General features: G+C 42.2%; 1 protein-coding gene across 6 annotated transcripts; it reads right to left on the reverse strand.

Moving 5' to 3' along the window:
• Window positions 1–555: 555 nt before the first annotated feature.
• Window positions 556–18,589, reverse strand: LOC106605158 (upstream stimulatory factor 2). Of its 6 annotated transcripts, none has more exons than XM_014200529.3 (11): window positions 18,294–18,589; window positions 13,042–13,079; window positions 12,627–12,730; window positions 11,461–11,580; window positions 11,110–11,257; window positions 10,711–10,798; window positions 8,972–9,010; window positions 7,848–7,906; window positions 4,401–4,495; window positions 3,861–3,989; window positions 556–3,214 (listed from the first exon to the last, which is right to left on the reverse strand). In XM_014200529.3, the coding sequence occupies exons 1-11, from the start codon at window positions 18,332–18,334 to the stop codon at window positions 3,125–3,127; spliced, it is 951 nt and encodes a 316-aa protein (XP_014056004.1). In that variant the 5' UTR covers window positions 18,335–18,589; the 3' UTR covers window positions 556–3,124. The 6 variants fall into 6 exon arrangements, with proteins under 6 accessions (XP_014056004.1, XP_014055999.1, XP_014056000.1 ...); XM_014200524.3 differs by having other exon boundaries at window positions 4,389–4,495; XM_014200525.3 differs by having other exon boundaries at window positions 12,627–12,733.
• Window positions 18,590–18,657: the final 68 nt, after the last annotated feature.

The raw sequence follows: 18,657 nt of genomic DNA on the forward strand, positions 1-18,657 counted from the left end.
ACGGGTAAATTTAGGTTTTGATATTACAAAAAAAGAAAACAAAATGAACTACAGGCAACAATTTCCTTCGCTACCTTATTACTTGTCACCATAATTGACCGTGCTCACTTCCCACTAAAAAAGTGTTTATTTTGCAGTTGAATTCTACACAATCAGTCAACTTTGGCTATATTCCGCTGAAGAGCAACAGTTATAAGAGACAGTTTCGAGCAAAACAGGATAACAATTTTATTCTGCACTTACAAAAGCACAAGGTCACAGAGTAGGAGAGCTTGTCGAGGTGGAATTGTTGAGTATACATGAATTTTCACTGGGTTGAGTATTAGTGCTGCTTTGCTGATTCCGGAGCCAGACTGTACATGTCTAAAACTCTCTGATCAGGCACTAAAACACAAATTGACCTATTCCCATTTCCCCAAATTCAGAACAAAATACATGATGCAAATCCAGTCATCAATAACATTGGTATCATCATCAACTTGCCTGTTTTGCACGTTGAATGCATTTCAACTTCGTTATTGTCCTAGATGAGTGAAAGAGTGTCTGAGATTAAAATGTTTTCCAAGTCTTTATTAGCATCCATTCGTTTGCAAAGAGAGGAAATTCAGAACACAGATACGAAGTGCAAGGACGGGAGGTTTCTCTGTTTCTATCTTGAGCAGTGAGTTGGTTAATTTATTCTCTCCAGAGTCTTTTTCCCTGGGTGCATTAATCTCCATTTGATGTGTTGGTTACAAAAATAAAAGCCAAACATGATACTTGTGGTTATTCTTACACATAAAGACACAGATACATCATACAGTCGCAAAAAACATCCAGACTTCTGTAGCCGCTAAATTCAGCTCAGCAGTGAACTCAATGCGCTTTCTCAAGAGTGAGTTTAACGTGACAATGTTGAAATAAAAAAAGAAAACTTGGTAGTGTCTGAAATGGCATCCTATCCCTTCCATAAATCACTACTGTTGGTCAAAAGTAGTGCACTACATAACAGGGTGCCATTTCAGATGCAACCTGTGATGTTCCACCCCGAATCATATGCATTTGGACTCACTTCATATGTCAGGTGACATTTTAAGAGCTCAACCTTTCTCTCAGAGGCTGTATCAGTGGTCTATCAAATGCTCTATAATCGAACCCGGCCACAGTCTCAAACCAGCCTTAAAGATTGTGTTTTAAATGGCATAATTGTAGAAAAAGGACCAGCGTACACAGTAAATTAATTATTGATTACTATTTATTTTCCCACTAACACCAGCGGCCATTGGCTTTACTTCAACATCACATATTTATATAATGTTGCATTGACGCTATTTTAACAACAGCTCTGTTAATGCAAGCACTGTAAAACTGAGATATTGGGCAAAGCACAGCTATTCCTCTGGGTATACCAAAATTGCATCCTTGAGATAGTTGTTTTAGCTCTGTACTCGAGCACTTTGGATTTGAAATTATACAATGACTGAGGTTAAAGTGCAGAAAGTCAGCTTTAATTTGAGGGCATTTTCATCCATATCGGGTGCTGTTTAGAAATGAATACACATAAATGAATGTCACAATACTTTTGGTCCCCTAAAAAAAAAATCAGGGGGGAACTATGTAAAAAAAAAAATATATATATATATATATATATATTTTTAAGTGCTGTAAAGTACTCAAAGGTTTAGTATTTTGTCCCACATTCCTAGCACGCAATGATTACGTCAAGCTTGTGACTACAAACTTCTTAGATGCATTTGCTGTTTGTTTGCTTGTGTTTGATGATTACGGACAGTCCTGAATGAATCGAGAACAATGACGAGTGAGAAAGTTAGAGGCATAAACATCATACCCCCCCCCCCCCCAAATATGCTAACCTCCCGTTATCGTAATGGTGAGAGGTTAGCATGTCTTGGAGGTATGATATTTGTGCGTCTAACTTTCACTCATCATTATTCACGATTCATTCAGGATTATCCATAATCATGGTAGCATCCACATTAAATGTAGAAGTGTTTAGAAACGAATGTACAATAAAAGGGGCTCCAAAATGACAATGCATTATTTACCATTGATTTCTATTGGGCACAAAATAATCTGAAACAATCAAAACAAACAGGAAATGCATCCAACAAGTTTGTAGGGTCACAAGCTTTATATAATCATTGCATGCTAGCAATATGGGACCAAATACTCAACTTTTGACTACTTTACTACACAAGTGAATTCATCCAAATACTTCTGATCCCCTAAAATAGTTGGGACAATGTACAAAAAGTGATGTAATTTCTAAACGGTTCACCCGATATGGATGAAAATACCCCAAAACTAAAGCTGACAGTGTGCACTTTAACCTCATAGTCATTATATAATTTCAAAGTGCTGGAGTACAGAGCCAAAACTAAAAATGTGTCACTGTCCCAATACTTTGAGCTCAATTTATATCGGTGTCACTTTGAAAAACGCCTAATAATATTGCCAACTATCAAGGCATTCTTTCACATAGTTCTGCAATGCAGCGGTTTATTTGTATCGTGTTTCTGTTCTACTGGCTGGTAGCCTACCACTCACTCATACATCATCTATTCCTCTAGGATACATGAGCTTTTCTAAATGAGTCTTTCTGGGCATATTTTTAACAATACACAAACTAATAAATTAAAAACTGCTAACGTAACAAAATTGTAATATGACCCTCAACCACAAATACAGACTAAAATAAAACATGACTGAAGAGAATGGGAAAAGAACTCCTCAACAACAAAATATCCAACGTCACAGTCCACAGGTGAAGAACTAAATAAATATTGAAAGGGAGGGAGGAGTTGTGCAGTGGGTTTCTCTGGGCTAGTAGAGGGTTTCTCTGGTGGTTGTGACCTCTTCTCTCTCTGAGACATGTCTATGGTCTACATGGTGGCTTCTTTTGTCATTTCGACTGATCCTGGATCAGTCAAGTGCAGCCAACAAAGCAGCAGGAGTCTGCCAAGAGTCTCGTATGCAGCCAGGGAAGACTGTCTAACTGTCTGCGACTGTGAAAAAGAGTGATTCGTCAGTCGCTCGTTCGTTTTGTTCTGCTCCTACGTGTCATCTCCAGTCTGCCTCGTCCTCCTATTCCTTCTACCCATCCTGCTCTCCCAGTCTTCCTTGTTCATTGTGGTGGCGTCTCGCCCACGCTTTCGATGCCGTGCTGCTGGAGCTGCGCTCGGAGAAGGGCATTCTCATTCTTCAGCTCCTCGATCTGAGACGAACAACAAATGGGTGTCCTCAATGTAATCAATGAATTAGCAGCAACTTAGCAAAATACAACATCAACTTCTAGGCCTCAATTGTTCTTTCAATGATTCTAGACAGAAATGTCTGTTGTATACACTTTCCAACAAAAGTTTTAGACAACTCTGGCCACAACATCCATCGGTTTTAAATCTCAAGGTACTGTCCTATCATCCCAGTTTCTCCTCTGGGCTATCACACACTCACTGCCTCTCTCTCCCCCACAGGACTGGAGACTTCACTTCTGAGCATTAGAATGAGGACATGAAGAACAGTGCTTTGGGATTCAGTAAGGAATGAAAAGGCAAAACACTTTCCATGCAAATATATGCTATAACTTCATTTTGAAGTAAAAACGGCACTTCGGTCGTCAGACGTAAAATGACCGTTAAACGTAATCAAGCGCCTACATTTGTTTGAACATTAACCCTTTCTGTTCGCAGGAATGTGATGCTATGTGATAGCCGGGTCCCAAAAATCGGTTTGTGCGGTCTTGCCAACTCCAATGTTGTGCCTGACAATGACCATAGAAGTTGGCAAGACGGCACAAACAGATCCGGGTCCAGGCTCGGCCTCCGATTCTTTGTGATAGCCTTCTGTCTAGGCTGTTTTACCTGCTGTCTGCAGAGCTCGTTGTCCACCTGTACTCTCTCCACCTCTTTGACACCGTCCAGGAGCCTCTGGTTATTCTGACGGAGCTCTCGGATGTAGTCACACGCCTTAGACAGGATGCCCCCTTTACTCTGGGGGAAGGAGAGAGGAGTTCATTAAGACATCCCGCCGTGTGGACGACAGGAAGAGTAGCCGCTGCTTTCGCAACAGCTATTGGGGATCCTAATAAAATACTAATACTTGTGCATGCACACACACACGTCTAAATGAATGCAAACACCCTCCCACACAATTGATTCCAATTCAAAAATTGTATTTTCCCTAAGCCTAACCTTTACCCTAAAAATTTACCTAACCCCTAAGCTTAATATAGCCTTTATAAAAGGGAGGACCGGCAATATGTCCTTACCTCTCTGAATTTAAGTTGGTTTACCATTCTTGTGAGGACTTCTGGTACTCACAAGTATATTAAAATGTGTACACACACACACACACACACACACACGACAAAGCTGCTGAGAGTGCCTTACAGAGTGACTTACAGCCCCCGTCTTGGTGCTGTCTATGTTGCAGTCGGGGATGATTTTGGAAAGCGTGACGATCCAATTGTTGATCTTGTCTCTCCGCCGCCTCTCAACTGTTAAGACACACAGAACAGGTTTAGAGAAAGAGGAACAATAGGGATACATATGGGGAGTGGTTAGTGTCTACATGGATATTTTTCTCTGTATGCCTTGAATAGTCACTTAGCTAGACATGTGACATTGTGGGAACAACCGACAGTTCAACAGCAGCATCTAGTGGTTGGTTGAGATACAAAATGAAATTCCAAAAAGTGCCTCCACTTGAGAAGTCTTTGGGATAGAAATACACTGCTCAAAAAAATAAAGGGAACACTAAAATAACACATCCTAGATCTGAATGAAATAATCTTATTAAATACATTTGTCTTTACATAGTTGAATGTGCTGACAACAAAATCACACAAAAATAATCAATGGAAATCCAATTTACCAACCCATGGAGGTCTGGATTTGGAGTCACACTCAAAATTAAAGTGGAAAACCATACTACAGGCTGATCCAACTTTGATGTAATGTCCTTAAACAAGTCAAAATGAGGCTCAGTAGTGTGTGTGGCCTCCACGTGCCTGTATGACCTCCCTACAATGCCTGGGCATGCTCCTGATGAGGTGGCGGATGGTCTCCTGAGGGATCTCCTCCCAGACCTGGACTAAAGCATCCGCCAACTCCTGGACAGTCTGTGGTGCAACGTGGCGTTGGTGGATGTATTGAGACATGATGTCCCCGATGTGCTCAATTGGAATCAGGTCTGGGAAATGGGCGGGCCAGTCCATAGCATCAATGCCTTCCTCTTGCAGGAACTGCTGACACACTCCAGCCACATGAGGTCTAGCATTGTCTTGCATTAGGAGGAACCCAGGGCCAACCGCACCAGCATATGGTCTCACAAGGGGTCTGAGGACCTCATCTCGGTACCTAATGGCAGTCAGGCTACCTCTGGCGAGCACATGGAGGGCTGTGCGGCCCCCCCAAAGAAATGCCACCCCACACCATGACTGACCCACCGCCAAACCGGTCATGCTGGAGGATGTTGCAGGCAGCAGAACGTTCTCCACGGCGTCTCCAGACTCTGTCACGTGCTCAGTGTGAACCTGCTTTCATCTGTGAAGAGCACAGGGCGCCAGTGGCGAATTTGCCAATCTTGGTGTTCTCTGGCAAATGCCAAACGTCCTGCACGGTGTTGGGCTGTAAGCACAACCCCCACCTGTGGACGTCGGGCCCTCATACCACCCTCATGGAGTCTGTTTCTGACCGTTTGAGCAGATACATGCACATTTGCGGCCTGCTGGAGGTCATTTTGCAGGGCTCTGGCAGTGCTCCTCCTTGCACAAAGGTGGAGGTAGCGGTCCTGCTGCTGGGTTGTTGCCCTCCTACGGCCTCCTGCACGTCTCCTGATGTACTGGCCTGTCTCTTGGTAGCGCCTCCATGCTCAGGACACTACGCTGACAGACACAGCAAACCTTCTTGCCACAGCTCGCATTGATGTGCCATCCTGGATGAGCTGCACTACCTGAGCCACTTGTGTGGGTTGTAGACTCCGTCTCATGCTACCACTAGAGTGAAAGCACCACCAGCATTCAAAAGTGACCAAAACATCAGCCAGGAAGCATAGGAACTGAGAAGTGGTCTGCACCTGCAGAACCACTCCTTTATTGGGGGTGTCTTGCTAATTGCCTATAATTTCCACCTGTTGTCTATTCCATTTGCACAACAGCATGTGAAATGTATTGTCAATCAGTGTTGCTTCCTAAGTGGACAGTTTGATTTCACAGAAGTGTGATTGACTTGGAGTTACATTGTGTTGTTTAAGTGTTCCCTTTATTTTTTTGAGCAGTGTAGAAACAATATCTATTGTCCACTTAATGTGGCTTTGGCTTCAACAAACAAAAACATCACAAGGTGCAACTCATTTAAAAAGAAATTCAACATGATTTTGCATACACTACATGGCCAAAAGTATGTGGACACCCCTTCAAATAAGTAGATTAAACTATTTCACCCAGACCTGTTGCTGACAGGTGTATAAAAAAAATATATATAAAAATCGAGCACACAGCCACGCAATCTCCATACACAAGCATTGGCAGTAGAATGGCTTGTACTGAAGAGCTCAGTGACTTTCAACGTGACACCTTCCCAACAAGTCAGTTCATTAAATTTCTGCCTTGCTAGAGCTACCCCGGTCAACTGTAAGTGCTGTTATTGTGAAGTGGAAACGTCTAGGAGCAACAACGGCTCAGCCGTGAAGTGGTAGGCCACACAAGCTCACAGAACGGGACCGCCGAGTGCTGAAGCGTGTAAAAATTGTCTGTCCTCGGTTGCAACACTCACTACAGAGTTCCAAACTGTCTCTGGAAGCAACGTCAGCACAAGAACTGTTTGTCGGGAGCTTCATGAAATGGGTTTCCATGGCCGAGCAGCCGCACACAAGCCTAAGGTCACCATGAGCAATGCCAAGCATCAGCTGGAGTGGTGTAAAGCTCGCCGCCATTGGACACTGGAGAAGTTGAAACGCGTTCTCTGGAGTGATGAATCACGCGTCACCATCTGGCAGTCCGACGGTCTAATCTGGGTTTGGCGGAAGCCAGGAGAACGCCACCTGCCCAAATGCACAGTGCCAACCTTAAAGTTTGGAGGAGGAGGTATAATGGTCTGGGCCTGTTTTTCATGGTTCAGGCTAGGCCCCTTAGTTCCAGTGAATGGAAATCTTAACGCTACAGCATAAAATTACATTCTAACTTTGTGGCAACAGTTTGGTGAAGGCCCTTTCCTGTTTCAGCATGACAATTAGTGCACAATGCAAAGTCATACAGAAGTGGTTTGTCAAGATCGGTGTGGAAGAACTTGACCGGCCTGCACAGAGCCCTGACCTCAACCCCATCTAACACCTTTCCGATTAATTGGAACGCCGACTGCGACCCAGGCCTAGTCGCCCAACATAACTAATGCTCGTGGCTGAATGGAAGTAAGTCCCTGCAGCAATGTTCCGACATCTAGTGGAAAGCCTTCCCAGAAGAGTGAAGGCTGTTATAGCAGGAAAGGGGGTGGGGGGGGGGGGGCAACTCAATATTACTGTCTATGATTTTAGAATGTATACAAAAGTACCATATACTTTTGCCATGTAGTGTATCTTGGAATGTAGAAGTAAAGCACAGAGTTGCATGGTTAAGATAGATTGGGGCGGCAGGTAGCCTAGTGGTTTGAGCATTGGACTAGTAACCGAAAGGTTGCAAGATCGAATCCCCAAGCTGACAAGGTAAAAATCTGTTGCTCTGTCCCTGAACAAGGCAGTTAACCCACTGTCATTGAAAATAAGAATTTGTTCTTAATTGACTTGCCTAATTAAATAAAAGGTTAAAAAAAAAAAAAAAAAAAAAAGATTGGCTCTGGGAGAACATTGCTCACCTTCATTGTGTTGAGCTCTCCTCCTCTCATCTCTGGGTGTCCGTGGGCCATCCATTTTCCTATAGACAAAAACAAATGGCACACTTCACCCATTTTCAAAACCCGGGAGTCCTCAGGCCACCTCTGTACAAAACAGGTGGAACTCTTCAGACTAAAAGAAAAAATTATTTAGACTACAGCGCTCCACGCAACTAATCTAGTGCAGAAATCCCCCACCAGAACCACTATCTCAAAGCACCTGACCCTTTTACAATTACACACCACTCAGGCACCAGAGCAGTAATATGCAGGGGGGGCCGCCCTGCACTGCCTTGGGCAGCCGTGCTGATCTGAAGCAGCCGTATGGGCCAGTATATGAGGCAATAACACCACCTTGGTGCTGACAGCGAGACGCAGTGACTGAAATTACTGATTGTCTGACGGCCGTCTAGACAGGCAGCTTTCTTGGAGGTGTACGTGCCCTTCCCCGCTGTACCCCAGGGAGTCTAAGGCGCGGGCATCATTATAATCCTAAATTGCGATGTTGTCGCATTGGTGTCCAGAGTACGGCTAATGACAACTGTTTTTCCTGTGTGTGTGTATGTGTGTGTGTCTTCCCCGAGGTATTCTTTAATTAAGTTCCCCATACGTGACAGCCAGATGAGCTCATGAAGGCACTGGGGACAAGATGCGCAGGGCCGTGGCAGTAAACTAATACAATTCAACAGCACTTACTTTGACAAAGCTTTAATCCGTCTAATGAATTGTGTCATAAATTAAACCAAAACAGTTGGTGTTCACACAGTGCACTTACCTTTTTTCGCATCTAATGAGTAAAAGCAATTAAAGGCAAGCTAAAACAAAGTGGGCTGTTTTTACTTTAAACTAGCTCTTCAAGGTCTTACAGAACTGAACAACAACTCATGGCAATACTGCATCAGGACTACCATCAAAGAGTACACACACATTTCCCAATGCTAAATGTATCTCAATCACATCAAGGGTCTAACATAATCACCAGGGAATTGTACTAAAGGGAATAGGGAGGTGGTATGATTGCTCCTTCTTCTTTGTGGTATATGATCTAGGCCTAATTTGATTGGTTTATTGGTTGCAGGGGGAGGGGATGTGGAAGTTGTCCTCACCAGTTTAAACCGTCATGTTGCAGCATCTCGGTTTCGTCTCTGCGAACGGCAGGTAAGCGGTGGAAGTTTTCATTTAATTTCACTTATTTGCACAGATCAAATATGTTCAGTCATGGATTAGTTTATGCGTTGTTGATGTAAGAATAAATAAAAATACACAAATTAATCACACACAAGAAAAACACATGGAAAGGAGGAATAGAATGGCAAACCACAGAAAAACAAGTCCTCCCTAGACAACAGCACACACTGCAGTGGTATTCAGCCCTTTTAGACTGTATATTTAACAGTGAAGTAGATAACTTTACTGGTAGCTAAGGAGACGTGGGGAAATCACTGCAGCCCGACACTAGAAATACAACTGGGATAGTCTTGTACGAACATCCCACACAAAAGCCCCAAGCAGCCTAAAGAACTTGAAGAGTCAAGATCAGTCCTAATAACAAACCCATAGCCCAACACCTTACTGTGTTGGGCAATATACCTAAAGCTATATTGTAAAATGGATTTTTCAGAGTGTAAGAGGCACAAAATCTCCATGTTGTTCTACAGGCCTGAGAATAAGAGTTCATCACATACAGGCAGGGAAATTGCAAGGCAAGGGATATCCACTCAGTCCAACACAAATTACATTTCAGAGGATCATGCGTTCGTTCTGGATGGCAAAACAAGCACGGCATTATGTCAAATTAAAAAAAAGCACTTTGACCTATTCTTCCAAACCATTTCCCTTATGTGCAGATCCCTTGAAACAGAATCTCATAACAAAACACACAACTCCTTGTTTTATATTCAAACACTTGCCTGGCACTCCCCCCTTCTAGATTATATGTTTAGTTTATGGGCATATTTACAATTTACTCACACCCCTTGGCTCTGGGCATGCAGTATGTCTTCATTGAAAAATAATAAGCACATTTAAATTCATTTCCTAAATTAACCAGAACACTAATGTAAAATTAATTCACTGACACACATATCATTAATCATCCATTTGGCATGAGAGATTATTTTGATTTTCAAAATGGATTAACCAGATTTAACAGTTTGGTTTTGATTCAGTGTTACTCATTCAGAGTGGTTTGAGGAAAATAGCTTAATCACAAGATAATGATGATTGAAAGAGATAAACAAATGAGGAGGAAGTAGACAAGGAAGAGGGAAACCAGGGCAACAAGGACACAACAACCCTGTGATGACATCATCCATCCCACAAGAACAGCTGAGTGTTCAAGAAAACCACACACACACACACACACGCAGTGCTGTCTGACCCAGGTCCAAGTCACACTCTTAATCAACCCACATCTCTGTGAAAGTAAATAGGGGGGTGCAGTGCAACTTTACTTTCAGTTTTTGGAGAGAATAGTCAATATACCATTTTTTCAATAGTGAATATCAGTGGCTTTTAGTTTTCCAGTCTAACTGATACATCTCAGACTCAAATTAAACCAACTCTTAGATGCTCTAGAAAAATCCAGTTAAATTACTTCTTAATAGGTCATTATTGATGAAAGGTTGAAATTATCGCATAACACCTAGGCGTATAGGCTAGGTCCTACTTGCAAAACAGGTCTGACATGCTTGTGGAAGATGAACGTAAAGACTGCGTAGGTAGGTTTTTGACTGCTTAACATCTGGAGTGGCTCAGACTGCTGTGTGCATGGGCTCTCCTTTCAGAGCCCCCCTAAAATGAGGGACATAGGAGGAGAGGAAGAAACAGTGTGGTTGATACTCACTCAGGGTAGGGGTGTGTGCGCGGGGCTATGGTTCGCTGTGTGCCTGTCTGCAAGACGTCAGGAGGGGTCATCATCACGTAGAACTGACCTGTGGGAGAAGAGATGACATTGGAACAAGAGAGAGAGAGGGATGGGGCAGGTTGGAGACCTCAGTGACAAAGTCTTAAGGCAGAATTTGCTGAGTGACACTGGACTCTAGCACTGAGACAAACCTTGTGGCTGAGGGGATGAACAGTTAATCTCTCTCAGCCAGCACCGGGTCATGGTACTCAAAATGTCAATTTGATATGTGGTCATTCTTCTTTATGTCTGTTTGGTTGGGACTTGAACCAAAAGCGAGGGACAGTATTTTGCCCTCAGAGGACTGCTAGCCTAGCGTTAGAAGTAGAGGTGACTCACCTCCGGCCTGTGTGGGGTCGGAGGTGGTCTGCACAGACACAGTGCCGTCGCTCACAGCCGTAGCTGGGAAGTAGGCGAAGCGCGTCTCCCCTCCCAGCGTCTCTCCCACGGGGCTACCCCCATTACTGAAAGGGTTCTGGATCACAGCCTGACAGGGGACAAGGTGGGAAGGGTTAGCAAGCCCTACTGACAACACGGATATTACTTGATAATAATCAACTACAACAAGTGAGATATAACTTGTATAACGATCAATAGTTTGACACATTTAAGTATGTCAGGCTCCTTAGCCATTAGGGAACTGTGTCATTGTAAGGGGTGACAGTAGTGGCCTCGGTTCCTGGTACCTACCTGGGCCACTGCTTGAGGAGCGCCGGGGAAGGCGGCCGTAGAGACCACGCTAACCGGCCCTCCCCCGTCATCTCTCCCCTCCAGCTGCTGGTCAGTTACCTGGACAACGCGGTAAGTCACCTGAGGAAGAGAGGGAGACAGAGAGATGGAGAGAAACCAGAGTCATTAATTCTACAACAAAGAGCTTGGGATGCCTTCTAGCCTGACCATGGTCATTTTAATGTCACTGTGTTTTCAGTACTTGCAGGTTGTTGACCTCATACTGATGTTCACACCCTAGGCTATAGTATTTAAGCCCTTGCACATTGAATGATACCGTTAGGCCTATAAGTGATCTACACACTCAACGTATGCTTATATGGCAGAATGTGCCTAATTCAATATAAAAACAGCCAGATCCAGAAAAACACGGGTTCGTTTCAAAATAATCAGTATTTGTACCCCTTCATCGTGTGACTCGCCTCCTGACTAACATGTGACACCAGCCGCATGCCAATCCAGGAAGGGGATTGGAATCACATGATCACTCACACCAGCTCTGTTTACTCCAAATGAGCAGCGAAAGGAACAGCTTTAACTAGATTCATCCTTCACCCCCCCCCCCCCCCCCCAAAGAATTGGTTTATGTGAAGATATAACATTTACTGTGACAATCAACAAAAGCGTAGACGTAAACATCCACAATTAACGAACCAATTTGACATCCAAACCTGTAGGCCTATCAATGTCCTGGCCGGTTCTATTGTCTGGGTTCAGAGCGAACGCACACAAGGCTCTCAATTCAACTGAGAGGCTAGTGTTGAATTACAGGGTTATTCAGGGTTTTCCATTGTGTAATACGGTTGATTCTCTAGTGGAGGGATGGACAACACCAGTCCTCTGGGGCCTGATTGGGTGTCCAGCCCCAGCTAACACACCAGACTCCAATAATCAACTAATCATGGTCTACAGTTGAGAATGCAATTTGTTAAAATCAGCTGTGTTTGCTATGGATGGGGGGAAAGTATGACACCACTCTGGCCCCTGGGGACCGGAGTTTCCCACCCCTGTTCTAGTGTGAGTGAGTGATGCAGTAAACTGACCTCATACAGCAAAAACAAACCTATGTGAATTCAGCTAGTTAAATGTTTCTAAAATCTGCAAAACGCTGTTTACGGGACACCCACCTGACCACCCTCAGAGCGGAACTGGTACTGAATGTTGTGGTCCGCGAATGCCTGGGCCTGCTGAGTACTGCCTATGGTAACAGCAGTCTGCTCCCCTTCCCCGTCTCCTGAGAGAAGGACAGTGGAATGAGAGGATCGATAGAAGGATGGAAAAGAGAAATAACACTCAGATATCCATTGATGAAAAATTAGTGAGGCAAGGAGCATTATTGCAAAAAAAGCTAGGCCTAAAACTATTTGACACTTAAGCATGTGTTTTTGGTCTGTTCTTTGGTCGGTTTTTAAAGAAGCAGGTTTTTTAAGAGGATGTCTGAAATGTCAGTACTTTGAAACGTGTTAAAGAGTCAGAATGGTGAAGTTACGCACAATGGCAAACATGCATGCGAAACACATACATCCCAACATAAATTCTTACCTTCTAATTGGACGACCTCCTCCTCTTGTTTTTCGTGACTAGGAAGACATAAACAAGGAACAATCCTAAATATAGGCAAGCAAGGTCTAGCAGACAAGGTTAACAGAGTAGGGGATGGCAGTGGAGTACAAATGTTACAGTGACCTGGCTAATTGCCAGCAGTGGCGGAAAAAGTACCCAATTGTCATACAGTAAAGATACCGTAATAGAAAATGACTCAAGTAAAAGTCATCCAGTAAAACACTAGAGTAAAAGTCAAAGTATTTGGTTTTAAATATACTTTAGTTTCAAAAGTAAATATAATTGCTAAAATATACTTAAGTATAAAAAATAAAAGTGAAAGAATAAATCATTTCAAATTCCTTATATTAAGCAAACCAGACTAGAGGTCGACCGATTTAAAAATCGGCATGGCCGATTAATTAGGGCCGATTTCAAGTTTTCATAACAATCGGTAAATCTGCCTTTTGGGCGCCGATTACATTGCAATCCACGAGGAAACTGCGTGACATGCTGACCACCTGTTACGCGAGTGCAGCATCAAAAGGACCTTGTGGCCGCAAGGAGCCATGGTAAGTTGCTAGCTAGTATTAAACTTATCTTATAAAAAAAACAATCAATCTTCACATAATCACTAGTTAACTACACATGGTTGACGATATTACTAGGTTAACTAGCTTGTCCTGCGTTGCATATAAGCAATGCAGTGCCTGTTAATTTATTTTTGAATCACAGCCTACTTCAACTTCGCCAAACGGGTGATGATTTAACAAAAGCGCATTCGCGAAAAAAAGCACAATTGTTACATTTCTGCAACTAACCATAAACATCAATGCCTTTCTTAAAATCAATACACAGAGGTATATTGTTTTTAACCTGCATATTTAGTTAAAAGAAATTCATGTTAGCAGGCAATATTAACTAGGGAAATTGTGTCCCTCCTCTTGCGTTCAGTGCAAGCAGAGTCAGGGTATATGCAACAGCTTCGGTCGCCTGGCTCGTTGCTAACTGTGTGGCCGTAATTAATTTGCCATAATTTTACATAATTATGACATAACATTGAAGGTTGTGCAATGTAACAGCAATATTTAGACTTAGGGATGCCACCCGTTCGATAAAATACGTAACTGTTCCGTATTTCACTGAAAGAATAAATGTTTTGTTTTCGAAATGATAGTTTCTGGAATTTGACAACATTAATGATCAAAGGCTCGTATTTCTGTGCTTATTATATTTGAATTAAGTCTATGATTTGATATAGCAGTCTGACTGAGCAGTGGTAGGCAGCAGCAGGCTCGTAAGCATTCATTCAAACAGCACTTTACTGCGTTTGCCAGCAGCTCTTAGCAATGCTTGAATCACAGCACTGTTTATGACTTCAAGCCTATCAACTCCCGAGATTAGGCTGGCAATCCTAAAATGCCTATAAGAACATCCAAAAGGTATATGAAATACAAATGGTATAGAGAGAAATAGTCAATGCGTCATAAATCCTATAATAACTACAACCTAAAACTTCTTAACTGGGAATATTGAAGAACTGGGAATATTGAACCACCAGCTTTCATATGTTGTCATGTTCTGAGCAAGGAACTTAAACGTTAGCTTTTTTACATGGCACATATTGCACTTTTACCTTCTTCTCCAACACCGTGTTTTTGCATTATTTAAACCAAATGAACATGCTTCATTATTTATTTGAGACTAAATAGATGTTATTATATTAAGTTAAAATAAAGTGTTCATTGTTCATTCAGTATTGTTGTAATTGACATTATTTTAATAAATCGGCCGACTAATCAGTATAGGCTTTTTTGGTCCGCCAATAATCGGTGTTGAAAAATCATAATCGGTCGACCTCTAAACCAGACGGCCCCATTTTATTGTTTTATTTATTTATGGATAGCCAGGGGCATATTCCAACACTCAGACATCATTAACAAAATAAGAAGTATTTTTACACCACTGCTCCCTCCCTTACATCGGCGTCATTAAAAGGCATGGTCATCGCCTCCTCAAGCACAACGAACAATGGCAGACTGGGGCATGGGGCCGATGTAGAGATTGCTCTGTCATTTCCTGGTTGCTAAAATTCTACACCCGTCGCTCAATTTGAATAGTGTAGGGAATCATTTTGTAGGGAATCATCTAAATTGCAGGACAATATATTTTCAATAACAAAAAAACATGGCTGCTTGAAGTTGGTGGACTTAAAGTAAAACAGTCTCCATCATCGTCTATGCAATCTTGAATCCTTGAGGAGGTAACCACCATGGTCTACAGTATGATATCTGGGATCCTTGGGACATCATTAACCTCCTCACATAATTGTGGGAAAATGTAATGCAGGGAAGGGGGAGAGTTGTTTATATTCAAAGTGTTGTTGCAATTCACTTAGCTTCCACATGGATGAGATATTCTAAATTTAGCATGTTTAATTCTTCAAGAATCAATGGGCAGTGTTTTCCTCTATTCAATTAGCAGTGGTGGCCCACTACTGCTACATTCTTGCCACTGCTGCAAAAAAACATTATTAAAAAAAAAAAAAAAAAAGAAAACACACACACACACCGAGTACACCAAACATTAGGAACACCTAAGGTGTCAAAAGTATTCCACAGGGATGTTGGCCCATGTTGACTCCAATGCTTCCCACAGTTGAGTCAAGTTGGCTAGATGTCCTTTGGGTGGTGGACCATTCTTTATTACTACGGGAAACTGTTTAGCATGGAAAAACCCAGCAGTGTTGCAGTTCTTGACACAAACCAGTGTGCCTGGCACCTACTACTATACCCCGTTCAAAGGCACTTAAATCGTGTCTTGCTCATTCATCCTCTGGATGGCAAACATACACAATCCTTGTCTCAATTGTATTAAAGCTTAAAAATCCTTCTTTAACCTGTCTCCCCCCCTTCATCTACACTGATTAAAGTGGATTTAACAAGTGACATCAATATGGGATCATAGCTGTCAGAGCAAGTGTATACTCATATATTAGGTGTGAATGTTTAAACGTTAAAATGTTTACATGAAGTTGGGATCATTAACATTAAACATCCCTAACCGAAAAACTGTTTTTTTCCCCCCTCCACATAATTAAAATCACAGGGCAGTTATCACAAAACATTATTTTCCCTGTTATAGCCCAACTAGACAATAGACAATAAAAGGCCTGGGGAAAGTTGTGTAATTTAAATAAAAACAGGGAGGAAGAGGCAAACTTTAGGCTATTTTAGTGAATATGCGAGGCATGCAAGACAAGACATTGCGAGAAGCAGAATACCAAGAGATCATATAGGCACGGTTCTGCCTGCCCCATCCTCTCTTGGGGGCTGCCCTGCCTGCGCTTTCTCATGGCTAATGATGCAAGCGTGTGGTCAGTCTTCGGTCTGTTGCATGTAAAATAGCCTTGCCTGTATCAATTACACTTGAAAGCGCCTCGGCTGTTTGTCTGTCTTTTAGGGTAGGCTTACACTATGGCTTATTAAAATGCTGACACAAAACCTTCTCTGGCGATATGAAGCGGGACTAACGTCCATCACTAGGCGACCAGAACTGTCAATCAAATAATATAGACCACACTCTCCTAAAAAAAAAGTACTTTAATGTTTGTTAAATGCCGTGGCTTACCAAGACATTTAGTAGAAAGAAAACACATCTAGCTACCCTACCATAACAAACATCAGTACATTAAATCAGAAAAGATGATTGTTGTCAGGGTAAAAATACAGATAATTCTATGCCGGAGCAGAATTCTACTGTCTGAAATGGTAGGCCTACAGACGCTTCTGATGCGTCACTTTTTTTTAATTCTCTAAAAAGTACATTGTTGCTATCGACACGCTACTGTAACTGAGTTCTATGCCTGTAAAGGGTTGCGGTAGCTATAGCTTCATTACCTGGCCGTAGCGGTCATACATAGGCTACGTCACATGATCATTATTCTGCATCGTGAATTGACGTGGAATTTTATGATTTTAACAGAAAACATTAACATATTATATGCATTTTTTTTTAAATATGTATATATACACACACCACACTGTACCAGTCAAAAGTTTGGACACACCTACTCATTCCAGGGTTTCTTTATTTGTACTATTTTCTATATTGTAAAATAATTGTGAAAATAAAACTATGGAATGTAGTAGTAACCAAAAAAAAAAAGTGTTAAATAAATCAAAATATTTTTAATATTTCAGATTCTTCAAAGTAGCCACCCTTTGCTTCCTGGAAGCTGAAAATGTCCCAGTTCTTCCCTGGCTTGCATACTCAAACATGTCACCCATTAAGCATGTTTGGGATGCTCTGGATCGACGTGTACAACAGCGTGTTCCAGTTCCCACCAATATCCAGGAACTTCGCACAGCCATTGAAGTGGTGCGAGAGAAGGTACTGACTGGTTCTGATCCACACCCATACCTTAAGGCTTAAGGTATCCGTGACCAACAGATGCATATCTGTATTCCCAATCATGTGAAATCCATAGATTAGGGTCTAATGAATGTATTTAAATTGACCGATTTCCTAATATGACCTGACCAAATTCACATAGAATTGGACATTATAGATGTGTCACTCTCATTGAAAGCAAGTCTATGAAGCAGCAGATCTATTCTCTCTGTGCCATTTCTATTCCTCCCGGTCTTAAGTTTCGTTTTTGTACACCTGCTTCAAACAGCTGAAAATACAGTGTTTGGTTATGGAAAATATATTTCACTGTGGTTTAGATGGTACAATGATTCTCTACACTGTAGTTACTTGTGTTGTGGCAGAGCGATTTCTACATAGTGCATATTTAATTTACAAGTCCAAAAATGGATGTAGCAACTACATTCTAGCTGTAAGCTAGCAAGTTAACTTTGTATCTCTAACTAACGTTATCTAGCAAGCTAACTAATGTTAGTTCAGTGTTACCGAAACTGATAGCCCTAGCTAGCTAACGTTAGTTTAGTTAGTTAGCTGCCTAGCGTTACTACTAGCAAGATTTAGATTACTTACTTACTGTAAATTCACTACCGTAGATAACCGTGTTTGCATGAAATGCTGTGATCGTTTGCTATACTGTAACCCTTTCCTAATTGGATTTGCTAGCTTAACTGTGTAAAAATATTACTAAAATAAACCACTTTTTTATATCTAGTTTATACTACACATAATCAAGCTGTTCTCTAGAAAATGGAGGCCAGGCCTTCGCTTGCTAGAGGAGACGTCCGTACATGACGGAGAGGAAGTGGCGGGCATTGTATTACCTTGTCGCGGTGTCCAGACTCTGTTCGAGGTGCATATCCATCAGGGTTGGAATAAAATGTGATATTCACTGACACAGACGCGTAGATGGAAGTGCTGATCACGGGAACAAACACTCGGGTCATGTGAGAGAGACAGTCCAAGACACGTGAGGCATAGATCGGACTCGAAGTTAAAATGGAGACCGCTGCCGCTGGCTGGGGTTTATGTCGCTCTCGAAGCTTTCGTTCTCACGGTTTCACTCGCGCCACTTGCACTGCTAAATTGAGTCTGTGTCGTCAGGATAGCAACTTGGACTGTTGGAATTGTTTCGTTGCAAGGTTATGGCACAGTAATTCGTCGAGTAATTTTGGTAAATGTTTTCTC

The sequence above is a fragment of the Salmo salar genome, chromosome 05 (genome assembly GCF_965601325.2).
Source record: "Salmo salar chromosome 05, fSalSal1, whole genome shotgun sequence".
NCBI classification, from domain to species: Eukaryota; Metazoa; Chordata; class Actinopteri; order Salmoniformes; family Salmonidae; genus Salmo; species Salmo salar.